The sequence below is a fragment of the Cnephaeus nilssonii genome, assembly GCF_951640355.1.
Source record: "Cnephaeus nilssonii genome assembly, chromosome: 6".
Lineage (NCBI taxonomy): Eukaryota > Metazoa > Chordata > Mammalia > Chiroptera > Vespertilionidae > Cnephaeus > Cnephaeus nilssonii.
This window is the reverse complement of record NC_137077.1, coordinates 1,146,007-1,164,073: the sequence shown is the minus strand read 5'-3', so window position 1 is coordinate 1,164,073 and position 18,067 is coordinate 1,146,007. Positions and strand designations below refer to the sequence as shown.

At 62.1% G+C, this 18,067-nt stretch overlaps 1 protein-coding gene across 2 annotated transcripts; it reads left to right on the top strand.

Moving 5' to 3' along the window:
- The first annotated feature begins 42 nt into the window (after positions 1-42).
- TRMU (tRNA mitochondrial 2-thiouridylase) lies at positions 43-17,013 on the top strand. 2 transcript variants are annotated; one of them, XM_079774582.1, is made up of 11 exons: positions 50-1,390; positions 5,399-5,564; positions 8,443-8,549; positions 11,335-11,457; positions 12,591-12,763; positions 13,980-14,033; positions 14,149-14,215; positions 14,959-15,059; positions 15,603-15,747; positions 16,036-16,118; positions 16,508-16,813. In XM_079774582.1, the coding sequence occupies exons 1-11, from the start codon at positions 1,309-1,311 to the stop codon at positions 16,670-16,672; spliced, it is 1,266 nt and encodes a 421-aa protein (XP_079630708.1). In that variant the 5' UTR covers positions 50-1,308; the 3' UTR covers positions 16,673-16,813. The 2 variants fall into 2 exon arrangements, with proteins under 2 accessions (XP_079630709.1, XP_079630708.1); XM_079774583.1 differs by lacking the exon at positions 16,036-16,118 and having other exon boundaries at positions 43-1,390; positions 16,508-17,013.
- The last annotated feature ends 1,054 nt before the right edge of the window (positions 17,014-18,067 follow it).

The following is an 18,067-nucleotide window of genomic DNA, read 5'->3' as shown; positions in this document are numbered from 1 at the left end:
CCCGCCAGCTGCCCGGCTCCCGGGCCGAACCCGCCGCACACAGGGCAGGAGAGGAGCGCTGAGCTCTGGGCAGCACTTTCCGTCCCGCAGTGGGAGCTCCCCGCTGCCACGGGGCGGCCGCCCTCCTGGGCTCCACAGGCCCCGTGTCACGTGACTATGGCATCTCTGAAATCCACGGAATTACAGCGCTGTGGGCAGGGGCACTGGGCTGGCATTGTCTTTGCCATGGCGGGTCCACCCATGCACCTGGATTTACACGAGGTTAAAGACTTGGCGCTACAAAGTAGCTAAGAGATTTAACAGAAAAGCAGCAGAAAACATGTGGCCAATGCATCCTGTTTCCTCCCCTTGGTGGGCGGGCTGCCGCATACCGAAACCCAGAGCCCCTCGCTTGGGCGGGAACTGGACTGCCGCCCCAGGAAGGACATGGTCCTCCAGGCTGGGCCCCCAAATCCAGCGACATCAGCAGGGCCACGGCCACAGACTCAGCTGAACGTGCCCTCCTGAGCCTGCCGAAGGCAGGGGTCCAGGTGCTGGGTCTACCCATCTCTCCTGGGAGAGGCAAGAAGAAATGGCTTCCCTGTAACTGTCGCCCACAGGGGCCCGGCCGCCCGGCCACCCTCCCGCCCTCCCTGGAGCTCACCCATGCCTGCTCTTGGCGCCAGGGCCATGACTCCTCAGCTGTCAGTTGTTAGGAATGGGGCCCTGGGGCCTTCCTCGTTTCACTCCATTCTCAAAACAATGGCTTGCCTTAGTAATTATCCACGTTTAAACACTACGTCCGCTGGGGACCTTGTAGACGGCCAAGAACTAACGAGATTTGCATGCCAAGCATTGGTGCCCACCTGTTGTACCATTTCCTCCCTGCATTTTTCAAACCATGGTTCAAATCCTACCTGAAATCACTTTAGTGGCCTGCACCCGCAGTTTTACAAAATGAAAAAGCGCCCTGGCTGATGTGGCTCGGTTGGACATCTTCCCACACAGCAAGAGGTTGCTGGTTCAAATCCAGGTCAGAGCACATGCCCAGGTTTCAGCCTAGATCCCAGATAGGGGACCTGCAGGAGGCAGCTGATCACTGTGACACACGCACGCACGCACGCATGCACACTGTCAGTACTGAGAGGGGGGCAGGGGTGCACACATACTCAGCCTGGGGAGAAGGAACTCCAGGAAGGGTCTGCAGGCGGAACGCGACTCTCTGGATCTCACGTTTCCGGCCGGGCCTCACTCGCGGAGCACCGCGTGGGGCGGGACTTCCGGCGCGGCGCGGAAGCGGCGGCGGCAGTGGCGGAGTAGGCGGCGCGGATGCTGGCGGCGCGGCACGTCGTGTGCGCCCTGTCCGGCGGCGTGGACAGCGCCGTGGCCGCGCTGCTGCTGCGGCGCAGAGGTGAGGGCGCCGCGTGGAGAGCCCGCTCGCGCCTGCGTGGCCGCGCTCCTCGCCGTCCGCCGGGCCGGGACCAGTCAGAACCCCCGTCCCCCCCGAGCGCGTCTCGCTGGTCCCAGCCCTGCGCTCGGTGACGGCGGCGCCCGCACCTCAGCCCGAGGCCGCGCGCAGTCGCCCCGAGAGGCGCCAGTCCGTGGGCGGTGGGCGACGGGAACCGACGGCCGTCCGCTTCTTGTCCTGCGGCCGCCGTTCAGCGGACGAACTCCTCCGGGGAAGCACCCGCGTGCAGTGCACAGGGGCCCGGGCTCGGGAGCGGAGGTCCCTCCCGCCCAGCTCTGCGGGGCCCTCCCCGTGGGGCCGGGCTAGGAGCGCAGAGTGAATGCGGGTCCCCGCCGGGGCAGGTTCCCTGAAATGGAGACGACGACCTCACAGGGTCACGGGGAGGACTGGTGACGTCACGCACGCCCGGGGGTCACCCCGCGTGGGGCACGCTTCAGGCTCTTCATTAGCGGCTGTGGGTGCACGTCATCAGTAGCCAGCCAGTGGGAGCGGTATAGGGACTTTTTAAAAAAAATTAAATCTTTATTCAGATTATTACAGTTGTTCCTCTTTTTTCCCCCCATAGCTCCCCTCCACCGGGTTCCCACCCCACCCCATGCCATTACCCCCCCCCCACTGTCCTCATCCATAGGTGTATGATTTTTGTCCAGTCTCTTCCCGCACCCCTCAGACCCCTTTCCCCCCAAGAATTGTCAGTCCACTCCCATTCTATGCCCCTGATTCTATTATATTCACCAGTTCATTCTGTTCATCAGATTTTTTATTCACTTGACTTTTAGATTCACTTGTTGATATGTATTTGTTGTTCATAATTTTTATCTTTACCTTTATCTTCTTCTTCCTCTTCTTGGAGAATACCTTTCAGCATTTCATATAATATTGGTTGGCGGTGATGAACTCCTTTAGCTTTTTCTTGTCTGTGAAGCTCTTTGACCTTCAATTCTGAATGATAGCTTTGCTGGGTAGAGTAATCTTGGTTGTAGGTTCTTGCTATTCATCACTTTGAATATTTCTTGCCACTCCCATCTGGCCTGCATAGTTTCTGTTGAGAAATCAGCTGACAATCTTATGGGTGCTCCCTTGTAGGTAACTGTTTTTCTCTTGCTGCTTTTAATATTCTCTCTCTGTCTTTTGCCCTTGACATTTTAATTATGATGTGTCTTCATGTGGTCCTCTTTGGATTCCTCTTGTTTGGGACTCTCTGTGCTTCCTGGACTTGTAAGTCTATTTCTTTCACCAGGTGGGGGAAGTTTTCAGTCATTATTTCTTCAAATAGGTTTTCAGTATCTTGCTCTCTCTCTTCTTCTGGCACCCCAATAACTGGGATATTGGTACACTTGAAGTTGTCCCAGAGGCTCCTTACACTACCTTCATATTTTGGATTCTTTTTTCTTTTTGCTTTTCCGGTTGGGTGTTTTTTGCTTCTTCGTATTTCAAATCTTTGACTTGATTCTTGCGATCCTCTAGTCTGCTGTTGGATCTCTGTATATATTTTTTTATTTCAGTCAGTGTATGCTTAATTTCTAGTTGGTCCTTTTTCATATCCTCGAGGGTCTCACTAAATTTATCGGCCTTTTCTAGAAAATTCTTGAAAAACCTTATAACCGTGGTTTTGAACTCTATATCCAGTCGTTTGCTTTCCTCCATTTCTTTCATTTGTGAACTGTTTCTTTGTCTCCACATTTGGCTGCTTCCCTGAGTTGATAGAGTGGCTTTGTGTGCTAGGTGTCCTATAGGGCCCAGTGGCTCAGCCTCCCCATTCACCTGGGGTGGACACCCTTGGTGCACCCCTTTGTGGGCTGTGTGCACAGTCTTGTTGTAGTTAAGCCTTGATTGTTGTTGGTATCACTGGGAGGAATTGACCTCCAGGCCTATTGGCTGTGAGGATCAGTTGTGTCTGCGAGGGGAGAACTTCTGTGCTGGAGACACCCTTATGAGGCAAGACTTGCTTCAGTGAGGCTTTGGTGCTCACTGAGTCTGCCCCCTGAGTGTGTCCCTTATGGATCTGAGGAGGTGTAATCTGGATGGTCCCACTCTGACGCCTGGGTACACTGGCTCTTGGATCTCCAAGGGGGTGCTAATTTAGCCTCTGCCTGAGGCCACCCAGCAGGAGCTACGGAGAGATCTGCAGATTCCTCTTCTTTGTTTGGTTTTGGAGGTGCCCAGATGAGGCCCGGCTGTGAAGCAGTGCAAGCTGCTGCGGGGCCTTGGGCCTTCTTTTGGATGTTCTGGGTCTCACTGACTCAGCTGCAGTCTGTTAGGTAAGTTTAGATTTCAAAGGACCAGGCCATTCATATGCAAAAGCCTCTGCGCACAGCTTGGGTGGGGCGGGGTCTGAGGGCGGAGCAAACAGCAATGGCTTCCCGTCAGCCCTGCCCTAAGAGGCCCCCGGGTCTCAGTGTCCCTTGGTAATCGCTGCAGGCACCTCTGCGAGAAAGCCGCCCTTGAGTTCCGCCCGCTGCCAGACAGTCCAGTTTCTCCCCGTATGAGTCTGGTCCCCAGAGTCTTGCCTGGAACTGGAGTTCAGAGCAGTTTGGAGCTTGTGTCTCCCTCCCGCTTGAAAAAGCCAGCCGCGTACTCAGTAGCCAGCCCTCTCCGTGCGCGCTTCCGTGTACCTCTGCCTTCCGCACCTCCTCTGAGTCTCCGTGTGCTCTTCTCTTTCCTTCTAGTTGTAGAATTTCCACTCAGCCAGCCTTCCTGTGGTTCTGGATGCTGTCCGTTTTGTCTTTTAGTTGTAGTTTCGAAGTGGTTGTGAGCGGCAGCAAGTTCAGGTGTTTACCTATGCCGCCATCTTGGTTTCTCTCTGCAAATTTGCTTCTTTGGCATAGGGACTTTAAATGCAAAACAGCGTGACAGCGAACTGGGCACCCACCGCAGCAGGCATGATGGCATCACAGAGGGGGGTGTGGCGAGACTGGAAGGAAGAGGCGGGTTTCACAGCCAGGACCTGCCGGCTGGAGGGGAGCAAAGGCAGGAGCGCATGGCGGGTCTGGCCGGAGCCAGTGGAGGGCGCAGCCTGAGCTCTGATTGGGGAGGCTGTTAGGTTAGCCCAGTGGTCGGCAAACTGCGGCTCGCGAGCCACATGCGGCTCTTTGGCCCCTTGAGTGTGGCTCTTTCACAAAATACCACATGCGGGCGCGCACGTACAGTGCGATTGAAACTTCGTGGCCCATGCGCAGAAGTCGGTTTTCGGCTCTCAAAAGAAATTTCAGTCGTTGTGCTGTTGATATTTGGCTCTGTTGACTAATGAGTTTGCCGACCACTGGTTTAGGCCAAGCTTTGTCCTGGGATCTCTGTCCTCGCAGCACTGCGTGAAACCTTTCACAGTCAGATGCCCGCTCCCGTTCCGTTGAGCCGCCTCCAAGGAAGCGGGGTGGGCGCCTGCGGGGTTCGCGAAGATGGCGTGCGGCTAAGGTTGCTCTTTCCAATGTTTGGTTGGGTGGTTTGTCACAACAGAAAAGGGCAAAAAATGGGTCATAGAATAGCCAAAACTTCAATCGTCTTGATGTCTGAGGACTTAGAATCTAAATCTTAGGTGGTAACTGGGAATAACTTTAGAAATGAGTTCACTCTTCTGTTAAAGGTGGTTTTTACTTGTTTTGAAAAGTTGTGTTGAATTCCTGCTCTCCACTCACTCAGCACACATCTGCTCATGCCATGTGCCAGGCACTGTGCCACCCAGAGTGGGGTCATGACGGTGAAGCAGTTCCATTCTGCTCAGACAGGTTCAGGGCAGCAGCTGCTGTGACCCGGAGGCCTAGGAAGTGCTGAGGCGGTAGGAGGGGGTGTCTGGGAGGGGGTGGCTTGCACTGGGGTGGGGTGTGCATCAGCTCTGAAGGCAAAGCAGGGACTGCCGGGCACAGCAGCGCCCAGGCACGGGGCCCAGGAGCCCTGCCCTTTCCGCGAGGCTCATGCTGTGTGTCCTCCCCGCTGTGACGCCTCCCTCCCCAGGTTACCAGGTGACGGGGGTGTTCATGAAGAACTGGGACTCCCTGGACGAGCATGGCGTCTGCACGGCTGACAAGGACTGCGAAGACGCGTACAGAGTGTGCCAGATCCTGGACATCCCTTTCCACCAGGTGTCCTACGTGAAGGAGTACTGGAACGACGTGTTCAGGTGAGGGGGGCAGGCGGGGACGTCCCGCATCGTGGACCCTTCCCAGGGAGGCGTCGCCGCAGTCAGCCGACAGCCCGCAGCCAGCGCCCTTGGGCAGAGGTGCCGGAGCCCGTGCGGGAGGCCCAGCCCCGGTAGCTGTGGGGAGGCCAGGCTGGCTCCCACGGCACCCGCGCCCGTTCTGTTAACTCCGGCCAGGAGTCTAGTTCCTCCTGAGCCCTGAGGTGTTTCTGCTGCTGACTTAGCACGGGAGTAAGCCCAGGTCTCCCCGGAAGGCGCCTCCTGGCGCGTGCCTGTGCCCCTGCCGTCCCCTCAGCTGCTCTCCCGGCACTCGGCCTACACCTGGCGGCCAGGTGCGTCTTTTCTTTTCTTTTCTTTTTTTAAAAATATATTTCTTTATTGATTTCAGAGAGGAAGGAAGAAGGAGATAGAGATAGAAACATCAGTGATGAGAGAGAATCATTGATTGGCTGCCTCCTGCACGCCCCCAACTGGGGATCGAGCCCGCAACCCAGGCATGTGCCCTTGGCCGGAATCGAGCCTGGGACCCTTCAGTCTGCAGGCTGACTCTCTATCTACTGAGCCAAGCCGGCTAGGGCCAGGTGCGTCTTTTCAGTAATGAAAACAACGAGTGCTATGTGCATTACTGAGTAATGTATAGACACTGTGCTAAGAACTTATCATCTCGATTAAGGCTCACCATAACCTTAAAAGGCGTTATCCCATTTAAAGCATGAGAAAACTGAGGCTTAGAAAAGTCATGTAAATTGCCCAGGCTCAGACAATAAGTGACAGAAGCCTGAACTGAACCTGAGGGTTTCCTGACCCGAGAGCGTAACCCACCCTGTACGTGTCACTGCCCCTTGGACGCCTCCTTCAACCATTCCAGGCCCCAGCCTGTTCGAGGCCACCACGCCAGCCCCGACCTCCTGCCTCTAGCAACAAGGTCCAGCCACTCTTTCAACAGTCCCGAGCTAAACATGGCACTTCTCTTCAACACTGCTCCGTGTCCCAGGGAGGACTCCCTGCCCCCCCGTGACCCGCTGAGGGGGCTTCCTGCCCCTCTGTGTCCCATTGAGGGGCTCCCTGCCCCCCTGTGTTCCTGTGAGGGGCTCCCTGCCCCCCTGTGTCCCAGTGAGGGGCTCCCTGCCCCCCCGTGACCCGCTGAGGGGGCTTCCTGCCCCCCCATATCCCAGTGAGGGGCTCCCTGCCCCCCCGTGACCCGCTGAGGGGGCTTCCTGCCCCCCGTGTCCCTGTGAGGGGCTCCCTGCCCCCCCCGTGACCCACTGAGGGGGCTCCCTGCCCCCCCGTGTCCTAGTGAGGGGCTCCCTGCCCCCCCGTGTCCCATTGAGGGGCTCCCTGCCCCCCTGTGTCCCAGTGAGGGGCTCCCTGCCCCTCTGTGTCCCATTGAGGGGCTCCCTGCCTCCCTGTGTCCCAGTGAGGGGCTCCCTGCCCCCCTGTGTCCCAGTGAGGGGCTCCCTGCCCCCCTGTGTCCCAGTGAGGGGGCTCCCTGTCCCCCCGTGTCCCATTGAGGGGCTCCCTGCCCCCCTGTGTCCCAGTGAGGGGCTCCCTGCCCCTCTGTGTCCCAGTGAGGGGCTCCCTGCCCCCCTGTGTCCCAGTGAGGGGCTCCCTGCCCCCCTGTGTCCCAGTGAGGGGTCCGCCTGCCCCCCCCGTGTCCCATTGAGGGGCTCCCTGCCCCTCTGTGTCCCATTGAGGGGCTCCCTGCCCCTCTTTGTCCCAGTGAGGGGCTCCCTGCTCCTCTGTGTCCCAGTGAGGGGCTCCCTGCCCCCCCCCGTGTCCCAGTGAGGGGCTCCCTGCCCCTCTGTGTCCCAGTGAGGGGCTCCCTGCCCCTCTGTGTCCCATTGAGGGGGCTCCCTGCGCCCGTGTCCTAGTGAGGGGCTCCCTGCCCCCCCATATCCCAGTGAGGGGCTCCCTGCCCCTCTGTGTCCCAGTGAGGGGCTCCCTGCCCCCCTGTGTCCCAGTGAGGGGCTCCCTGCCCCCCTGTGTCCCAGTGAGGGGCTCCCTGCCCCCCCGTGACTCATTGAGGGGGCTCCCTGCCCCTCTGTGTCCCAGTGAGGGGCTCCCTGCCCCCCTGTGTCCCGCTGAGGGGTCTCCCTGCTCCTCTACTGTTTCAAGGGCAAGGGAAGCCTCCGGGCACCCCACGGCAGACACCCCTCCTGGGAAGTGCAGCTTTTCCCCGCTCTGGAACTTCCCACCTGCCACTCGCCACCACTTCCTCTTTTGAAGATAACGCCCTCCTCCCCACTAGACCGTGGATCCCTCCAGGAGGGACCAAGGCTATGCATCTTCTTGTTCCCAAACGTAGCTCTGCCTGGCCGGGCCTCCTGCGGGGTGAGAGGGAGCAGGCCGAGCACCCCCTCCCGCTGCTGTGAGCTGCGGAGTCTTGTCTGGCGTCCGGGTGTGGCAGGTGGTGTAGATCAGGGCAGAGTGCAGCGCCTTATTTATTTATTTATTTATTTTTAAATATATTTTATTGTTTTTTTACAGAGAGGAACGGAGAGGGAAAGAGAGTTAGAAACATCGATGAGAGAGAAACACCAGATTAGCTGCCTCCTGCACACCCCCTCCTGGGGATGTGCCTGCAACTAAGGTACATGCCCTTGACCGGAATCGAACCTGGGACCCCTCAGTCCGCAGGCCGACACTCTATCCACTGAGCCACACCGGTCAGGGCCAGAGTGCAGCGCTTTAAACACGTTTGATGGAAATGCTGGCCACGGCTGTGTGCCGAAGCTCCCCTCTTTAGTGGAAGCTACAGTTTGGGTACGACAAGGAGAAACGCCGAACGACTCGCTGATCAGGTGTGCTTTTGAGGACGCTTTCACACTGAGACGTGAACGTTGTTTTCCTTGAATTCCAGTGACTTTCTAAACGAATACGAGAAAGGAAGGACGCCCAACCCTGACGTCGTCTGCAACAAGCAGATCAAGTTCAAGTGCTTTTTCCGTTACGCTCTGGACAACCTTGGTAAGTGGTTCGGATGGGCTTCTTTTGTTTCCTGAAAAAGGCGTGAGATTTTCAGAGAAAGCCAGAGCCAAACCCTCGGAAGCAGCTTCATCTTTCGGAAGGAAAGGAAGCGGAGATCGGGGATGGCGTGTGTCTCCCGGAGAAGGGTCTCCCTGGTGGTGCCCATGGGCCATGGAGGGGGGCGCGCTGTGGCCACAGGCCGGGGCCAGGCACCTGCCCGCGGAGGCCCCTGGGCCAGCCTTCTCCGCAGCTCCCTCTGAGGCGGTGTGGTTCTCGGAGGTGTCGGGCGCCCTGCCTCGGGCCCAGGAGGTGGCGTGCGGCTCCGTGGCTGCTGTCCTCCCGTGGTCCTACTGAGACCTCTTCTCTTGCTTCCGAAAGTGGTTCCTGCTTTCCCCCGACTCCGGGTCCTGGGTCTCTGTCCTGTTGCTCTGGTTTGAACCGTGTCTCCGTGGCCTGTTCTGAAGCCCTCTGCGGCCAGGGCCCTGCGGCCGCAGTCTGTCCCCGTTTCCCCTTCTTCCCCAGCCTGCCTGCGGGGCTCCCACCCTCACGCCGAGCCTTCCCCTGCCGCCCGCCTGCTCCGCTGCCTCCGCTGCGAGGTCACCACCGAGCGCTCCCCGAGGCCGCTCAGGCCTTCCCCGCTGATCCGGCCCATGGTCTCTCACCCGTCCCGTCTGCCCACGTGCCGGCGACCCAGGGGGGGCCCAGGGCCGCTGCACCTCTGTCCTGTTCGCACTGGTGCCCGCGATGGGGATAGAGTAGCTTGCAGAGCTGAGGTACACGTGATCGCAGCTGAGGGTGATGGGAGTTGCATCATTGAAAAGATGCCCACGAAGCAAAGAATAAAACGGTTGTAAGATCTGGATGTGGGACTCGCTTTAAAAACGTGGAACTGAGTAGAGGCACGTGCTGCCGGCTCAGTCTCCACGTCCAGGGCAGGACGGTGAGGTCGGGCCGTGAGCGCCTCAGCTGACCGTGTCTGCGTCTGTCCACCGAGCCCGCCCTGTGGCCCAGACGTCTGAGGAGGGGAGGGCCCGCTGTGTGCCCGTCCAGTGGGCTCCGTTGAGGCGGCGCAGGCAGGAAGGAGTGACAGGTGCAGGGAGTGTTGACGTCAATGTGAGTGTGTGGCGACGGGCCATCCGATGGGCTGAGGGGCTCTGTGGGTCATCACAGCAATGCGCGGGCAGGCGACTTAGGGTCACGTTCGGGCGGGACACCGGGGCAGACCTGCCACGAGCAGGAGAGGTTTGCCCGGGAGGCACGGCAGCTGTTCAGGAGTGAGCGCTTGCCTGGGAGGCCGAGGTGCCGTCACCTCAGCAGAGCCGGGGCCACTGTTGGGTCCTCGGAAGGAGTCTGAGCTTTCCGTGTGAGCCGAGCCGTCCTGACCAAAAGCACATGCAGGCCGTGCCCACAGCCTCAGCTCCTCAGAGGCGCCCGCGCCGCCCGCAGCACCTGTGCGCTGGGATGGAGGTTCCGGGCTTTTCTGCTCTGCTAGGAAATCAGCCAGGGCGCCCGGCCGGTGTGGCGCAGTGGTTGAGCACCGACCCAGGAACCAGAGGTGCACCAGTTCGATTCCCGGTCAGGGCACACACAGGAGGCAACCCGTGACTGAATGAGTCGAGCAACCGACTGATGTCCCCTCCCTCCCTCCCTCCGTCCCTCCCTCCCTCCCTCTCCTGCATCCTCTCGCTCTGAAATCAATAAATAAAAAGAAAGAAACTCAACCAGGATGTAATAGTGTGTTCTTCCCAAATGTCCCTCTTCAGGTAGTTAATCTGCAAGTGTTCATTCCCGTCTTGTTTCCCACGGAGCTAGTGGGCTGGGTTAGTGCCGAGTCAGTTGCGCTGCGCCTGCCAGGAGAGGCCTCTGAGAACGGAGTGCCGCATCTTCACACAGTGAGGAGCGGTGTGCCGCGGGCTCCGCTTGTGCACTGAGCTGACAGCTGACATCGAACACCTGAGGCCCTTCGCTGGGATGACAGTCACGCAGGGGGGCAAAGCCATGCATGTGGGAAACAGTGTAGAGCTGTATTATTCCTTACTTATTAATCATTGTGTTATTAATTATTATTAACCTACTGTGCCCACCCCTGTACATCTTTATTATTAAAGAAAGACAATTGTTTAAAATATATTTTTATTGATTTCAGAGAGGAAGGGAGAGGGCATAAGAGAGAGAAACATCAGTGATAAGAGAGAACCGTGGATCAACTGCCTCCTGCACGCCCCCCCCCCCCCCCCCACTGGGGATTGAGCCCGCAACCTGGGCATGTGCCCTTGACTGGAATTGAACCCGGGACCCTTTGGTCCACAGGCGGGCACTCTATCCACTGAGCCACACCAGCCGGGGCAAAGAAAATGTAAAACCGCAGAACAGCAGAAGGGGAGTGTCATGCCGTGTCACTCCCAGAATCAAAGGCATGGACATCGGGGTGTTGTTAAAAGTGGGATCACAGTGTTAACACTTCCCCTCCGAGGCATCAGCCTCGTCCCAAGGCATTGACGTTTCCTTGTAAGTGGTCTCATCATCGCGGTGGTATTTCAACGTATACCAAGTTTTTATACTGAATTAAGGACGTATTTCCGTGAGCTGGAATGCATGAGTGGAGAGAGTAACTTTTGAAAGACCCGTAAAGACCCTGAGACCTGTGGCAGCGCTGTGTCACTCAGAGGCCCCTCCCAGGGTCTGGGCTGGGGAGGCGAACCCTCCAGGGTGGAGCCGGGGCTGGTGCCGGCCACGGCCCGAGAGCGCACGTCCAGAACCCGACCCTGTGTGTTTAAACCTCCAGGAGCAGACGCGGTGGCCACGGGTCACTACGCGAGGACATCCTTGGAGGACGAAGAAGTCTTTCAGCAGAAGCACATTAAGAGGCCGGAAGGGCTTTTCAGAAACCGATTTGAAGTTAGAAATGGTGAGTAACGTGCAGTAGAGCTCGATCACCTGGCACAGGCGGACGGCTCTGAAGAGGGACCGGGTCCTTGCTGAGCGTCCCTGCCCCCGCGCGGGGTGCTCCAGGCCGGCTTGTTGGTTTGGGGTTCCTCAGGAGGGTTGCCTCCCGGGCCTGTGGGTGGGCATCCGCCACCAGGAGAGCCCGGGCGGGGGATCCTGATGTGGCCCCTGGACGGGGATTGGCAGGCCCCGTGCTGAGGGGAGATCTGACGGCACAGCTGGGTCGGGCGGCACTGCCATCGGGTTCTCGAGGCTTGAGGTGTGGCGGGCACTGGGTGATCTGAGCTTCAGTGTCCTCGTCTGAGACGGGGTAGGTCTGCCCACACCGCTCACCTGAGGACCAGGCTTGGGCTCGCGGGTGGAAAACAGGAAGTGCACGGGAGCATGTCACACGGGCAGCGTGCTGAAGGCAGCTTGCCGAGGCTGCTCAGCGTGGGCATGAGAAGCGGTGCAGGGCTCTGCACGCTGGCACGGCACCAGTTATTTCATTGGTCAGGGGCCTCAGAGTGGGGCGTCCGGCAGGTGCAACCACAGGACCGAGCTGGCCCAGGGGAGCAGTGGCCCGGTCTGAGCCGGGGCCACGGGGCCAGGATCGCACTCTGCACTGTAGTCGGGTCACTGGCAGCGCCCTCCTCAGGACTAGCGAATAGTCGAGAAACTGCAGAGGAAGCGGACGGGTCTGCTGGGCTCTGACAGACACGAGCACCCAGAGAGTCGTTGCCCAAGGCCTGTCCTCCACCACAGCCAGGACGCCCACAGCCTGGCTCTGTGCGCTGCCCCGCCCCCAGCTCCCCACGGGCTGGTTTATTCTAACCTTGTTTCCCCGTGGGATGTGTCTTCTTTGAAAATACTGCCATCTGCAGTAGGAACTGGGATAGCGTTCCTTCTCTTGTGCACCCGCCCTTCCCTGTACACGTATGTTTTAACAGCGGTGAGCCGGGGAGGAGGCCCGCACTGACTCCGCGGCTGTTCCTCGTCCTCGCGGCGGGGTGTGAGCCGGCTCTGCCAGACGGGGGCGCTGTGTCTGAGGAAGAGGGCGGCGCCGAGAGCCACGATGTTCACTGCTGCCCCGTCTCTTGTTCTTCCTCTTGGCAGCGGTAAAGCTTCTGCAAGCAGCTGACAGCTTTAAAGACCAGACCTTCTTTCTCAGCCAGGTTCCCCAGGAGGCCCTGAGGAGAACCCTCTTCCCCCTGGGGGGGCTCACGAAGGATTTTGTAAAGAAAATAGCGGCTGAGAATGGACTTCATCATGTGCTGCAGAAGAAGGAGGTAGGGCCCGAGTGCCCCTCCGCTCCGCACGGGGAAGCGGCCTGCAGCCACCCCGGGGGAGCTGGTTCCCCCGGCCTTCAGAGCGCACCTTGGCCGGGACTTCTCCCCCTGCCCGTGCTCGGCCCCTCGTGGGCAGCTTTCCCAGCGGCCTTGGCAGCTCCTTGGGGTGCTCTTGGCCCTGCGCCAGGAGGGAGCGGGCAGTGCGGGCTGGGCACGGGGCTCCTGGTGGGGCGCTGTCAGCCTGCACGCGGACCTGCCGTCTCCATCCGTGGCTGGCGCGTGCCTGTCGGTGTCTGAGAGCCAGGCGGTGCTGCTGCTCGGTGCTGCCTTCACGGAGCTCCCAGCAGGCCGGCGCCGCTGTAGGCTGGGGGGGGGGGGGGGGGGAGGGGGCGGGGGCCGGGGGTGCAGCAGTGGGCGCTGACGCAGATGCTGGTGCAGGGGCAGAGCCACCACACAGGCCTCAGGAGACGAGTGACAGGCCTAGGCGATGAGTGGGAGTCAGTGTTAAGTAGACAGTGGGGGGACTGCACAGTGGGACGAGCATGCGCAAAGGCCCCTTGTGAGAAAGAGCCTGGCGTGGGTGGGTCAGGGTGGGCTGGGTGCTCGAGGGCGGGGTGCTCCACGCCAGCTCTGCCGTCGGCGGAGGGAGCTTAGCGAAGCCGCTGTCCACCTTCCTGTGCCTTTGGTCAGCTAGTCACTGCTCCCTCCACCCAGCCCCGCCCCCAGCCCTGCTCCTCCTGCACCTGCTCCGAGTCCGAGTGTGACTGGGAGGAGCCGAGGGGGCCACCCCAGGACCCGCGTTCTAGACACAAACCTCAGGATGAGTGGGGAAGCCGTGTGCTGAGGGGGCGCAGGGGAGAGCTGCTCCAGCGCGGGGTGTGCCAGCTGGGACCCTCGGCCTCTCCTGAGGGGACTCCGCTCCCGCCTGGCCGTCCCACTTCCCGCTCGGCGCTGGGCTCTCCTGCGCATGGGCAGTGGCCTGAGGCCTGAGCAGCTTTAGGGGGGACGCGTGTGCTTGCTTAGCTGGCAGGCCCAGGGTCAGCGACAGGACCCGCCTGGGAGGCTGCCCCCGGCACGCCCACCAGGTGTGTCTGGGCGGGGCCTGGTGCCGGTGCTGGTGGGGAACGGCCAGCCCTGGGCCCGGGGGAGGGAGGCCCGGCCTGGGGAGGGCTGACCCTCCTGCTGCCCTTCACCTCCGCCGCCCTCTTCCTTGCAGAGCATGGGCATCTGCTTCGTGGGCAAAAGGAATTTCGAAAAGTTCATCCTCCAGGTGAGTGCTCGCGCTGCGGGGACAGCGCCTCCCCGCCCTGGGCCCGGGCCCGGACCCGCAGTAACGTGTGTGTGTGTGTGTGTGTGTGTGTGTGTGTGTGTGTGTGTGTGTGCAGTATTTACAGCCGCGGCCTGGGCGGTTCATTTCCATAGAAGATGACACCGTTCTGGGGACACACAAAGGTGAGACCAGCCTCCGCTGCTCTTGGTCCTGAGCTCCTGGAGTGGAGGGCGTGGGGCGGCTCGGGGGGTCAGGCGGGCCTGCTGTCGGTCCCGTTCGCTCGAGAGGCAGAGCTGCGGGCGGTGGGGAGGCGTGGACGGCGGGCAGCAGCAGCGTTGACGTGGGTTCCTGCGTGTGGCGGTGACCACCTGCAGGGACGGAACTGCATGCCCCCACCTGTCCTGGCTCCAGACTCGGTGAGGCAGCTGTCGGCGCTGCTGAATGGGCACGTGGTTCCCGTAGTGATCTGCGCCTGCGTGTGTCGCGGGAGGGCGGGAAGGAGGGAGGAGGGGAGGAGGGAGGAGGGGTGGCCTGGCCTCTGGTCTTGTGATGTTTGTTGTGGGGGTGCCCAGAGGTAGTCAGGAGGGATTGGGCACAGCGGTCAGGGGCAGCCCTGTTGTGGTTCGTGTGGGGGAGGGGACACACCTATGTAACCGCAGCCGCCTGGCAGCTCAGCAAGGGGCTCGCGGCTCCCGCAGGGCCCAGCCCGCCTAAAGGAATCGCCCTGCTGCCGTGGTCAGGTGCCTGCAGGGCCCAATGAGGGGTGGACGCGCTTGGGCTTAGTCAGGGCTGACCTGGTGTTGGAGCCCCGGCCCCTCCAGGTGGCCCCTTGGTGTCCATGGAGCCCTGCCCCCGCCCCCGCCGTCCCCCCTCGGGTGGGGGTGGTTGAGAGGACCGTGCCCGCCTCACTGAAAACGTTCCCTAGGTTGGTTCCTGTACACGTTAGGCCAGAGGGCCAAGATCGGAGGCCTGCGCGAGCCCTGGTACGTGGTGGAGAAGGACAGCGCCAAGGGCGACGTGTTTGTGGTGAGTGGCTGCCCTGCAGATGGTGCCGCGTCTGCTGGCAGAGCCGGGGTGAGGCGGAGGGGCGTCCTGCCTCCCTCACCCCTGGGGCCGGCCCCAGGAGCGCAGGGTGTCGCTTAAGGTGTCCCTGGGCTCTCCCGGACGCTGGACACTCGTTAACCACGTCAGTCCTGTGAGTAGGTGCCATTCCTCTGAGTTTACAAGAGGACACGACTCAGGTGGTCGGGGGGGAAGGCCCATGGAGAGGAGGTGGCATCAGGGCCTGGACGGGCTTGCCCTCGGGGTCCAGCGGTCCCTGCGGAGCGGTGGCAGGTCATGGGGTCGGATCGCAGCACCTCTGCTTGCAAAGGGTGACCGTGACCTGTGCCTTAGTCTCCTCTTCTGCAGAATGGGGTCAGGCTCCTGCGGGAATCACACGCATTTCCACTGTGGACACGCCAGTCAGCGCTGGCTGTTGCATTGTTAATGAGGGGCAGCGAGGTGGCTTTGGGGCGAGGGCCACTCTGCTAAGGCTCCAGGCCGTCAGGTCTCCGGGTTCCCCTGCAGGCCCCCCGGGTGGACCACCCGGCCCTGTACAGGGACCTGCTGCGGACCAACCGCGTGCACTGGATCGCGGAGGAGCCGCCTGCAGCCCTGGTCCGCGACAAGATGATGGAGTGCCACTTCCGCTTCTACCACCAGATGGCGCTAGGTGACCGAGCGGTGGGCTCGCCCAGGGAGGCCGGATGTAGGACGGCCTGAGCGTTGGGCCTGGGCAGCAGAGCCCGTTGTTGGGAATGTGGAGCACATTCAAGCCCCTTTCCGCCAGCCACGTGAGAGCAGGCCTGGGGGCGCGGAGCCAGCTCCGCTTATTTTGGGATAAGGAGGGGAGGGTGCGGAAGGCAGGGCTGGGCTGAGGGTCCGAGTAGTGTGTGCATCCAGGGCCTGAGCCTGACCACACAGGCCAGGCCAGTGCCCCTCAAGGCCCATCTTCCTCCAGTGCCCTGCGTGCTGACCCTCAATCAGGACGGCACCGTGTGGGTGACGGCGGTGAAGGCTGTGCGCGCCCTCGCCCCGGGACAGGTGAGTGGCAGCCGGGCCTGCGCTCTGCTCCAGAGGGAGGCGGGACTCCCGTCGCCTGGCCGGCCCGGCCCTGGTGTGGAGGCGGCTCTAGCCTGCGCTCAGCGGCCTCAGGGCTGGCGGCCAGGCTTCCTGCTGGAAGGGCAGCACGGTTCCTCCCACCCGAGCACCTATCACAGGCCTGGCAGTGAGCCGGCACCCGCCTGCCCCGGCACTCCTCTCCCAGCCACCACGGCCCTCCCGCCGGCTTCACCCGCCCCGGGGGACTGGGCCCGGCAGGACAGTCGGGAGAGGCCGAGCTGTCCCTCCTCCCTGCCCAGCCGCCACCCCCAGCAGCAGCCTCTGGCCGGCTCCTGGCTGCTCAGCGCGGTGACCCGGCCCCTCCTTTGCAGTTCGCCGTGTTCTACAAGGGGGAGGAGTGCCTGGGCAGCGGGAAGATCCTGCGCCTGGGGCCGTCGGCCTACACGCTCCAGAAGGGCAGGAGCAGGTCCGGCGCGGCCACCGAGCACCCCGGCGACAGCCCCAGCGACAGCCCCAGCCCGGGACCCGCGCCCTGAGCGCCGGGAGCGGCTTCGGAGGAGCAGAGCCTGGCTGGCGGCCCGCGGCAGGGCTGCTGCTGGACCCGGGAGCCTGGCCGCCCCTGCTGCCCAGGAGGGGCCGGAAGGACTTGCTGACTGTGGGTCTGTCCACGGGCCCACCCCCAGTGCCTCTTACCCCCCTGGAGGGGCTGCAGGGACAGCGCGGAATAAACGCCTGTCCAGCACATGCATTCTGACCGCAGCCTCTGTGGGCACCGGGCGGAAGGGGGAGGCAGGGGGTCGGGACTGCGCACACCTGGGACTTGCCTGGGGTCTGCTGGGAAGACCACCCTTACGCCTGGCACTAGACCCCTTCCAGCCTGGGCAAGGGCTTCGGGGGGTGCTGGCCTCGTGACCCCACAGCTGGCTTAGTGTGACCCTATGTTGGGGTGACAGGCCACAGTTGGGGGAGCTTTGAGACCAGGCACTGAGTGGGGCCAACAGCTAGGTGCCAGCCCACCCCAGCAGTGCCCATTTCACAGTGGGGCCAGCGAGGGGCCAGGGACTCGCCCCCCTCCCCCCATGAAGGGGCAAGCCCTGCCGGGAGGAGGGCACCTCAGGAGGGTCCGAGAAGGCCCAGCACCAGGAGCCCCCACGTGGGCCGGGGCGTGCAACAGGCACAGCAGTCGGGGCTGCGGCTGGTCGGGCAGGGGCAGCGCCCAGAGAGCAGCTCCCTCCACCACCTGACGATGCAGTGCCACCTGCAGAGCCGCCGCCCTCCCCTCGGGGCACCGCCAGCCCTCCCGTCCCCAAGCCCCAGCTCTCCACGCCCTGTCGCCCTTCCCCCAGCCTCTCCCAGCAGGGTCTCCGGGTGGGGAGGGCCTGGGCGGCCTGCCCTGTGGCTCTGGAGCCCTTGCCCTGCTCCACACGAGCGACAGGCCCTGGGAGGCAGCGAGTGGCCAGGCGGCCGGCAAGGGCAGGGCTCGGCCGCCCCCAGCTGTGACTCCCTCTAGCCAAGCTGGACCGGGGCGGGGGGCCGGCGGGGAGGCCCCAGCTTGCATCACTGCACATGTGCTGGGCAGTGGGTTAGACGGGCCGGCCGTGGCCCCTGGCCCTTGGGGACCGCCCACCCCATGTGGAGGCCCAAGGGCAGCCCAGCCTCCCGCTCCGGTTTCCTGCCTCCCGGCCCTGGGAACAGGCCTGAGCCGGCCGGCCGGGAGCCTCCGCAGCCCACCCCCCTCTGCACGGGGCCCTCGGTGGCTGCCAGGCCGGGCGGCTGGGGTTGTCCCCTCCCCACTGGGCAGCTCTGCCAGCCGCCAGCCCCAGGTTGGTCGTGGAGGAAGCGGGAGGAGGGATCACCCGGGTCACCCAGCCTCCCTGGTGGCTGGTCCCGTGGCAGCCTCCGCCAGCAGTGCCACCTGCTCTCTGCCAGCA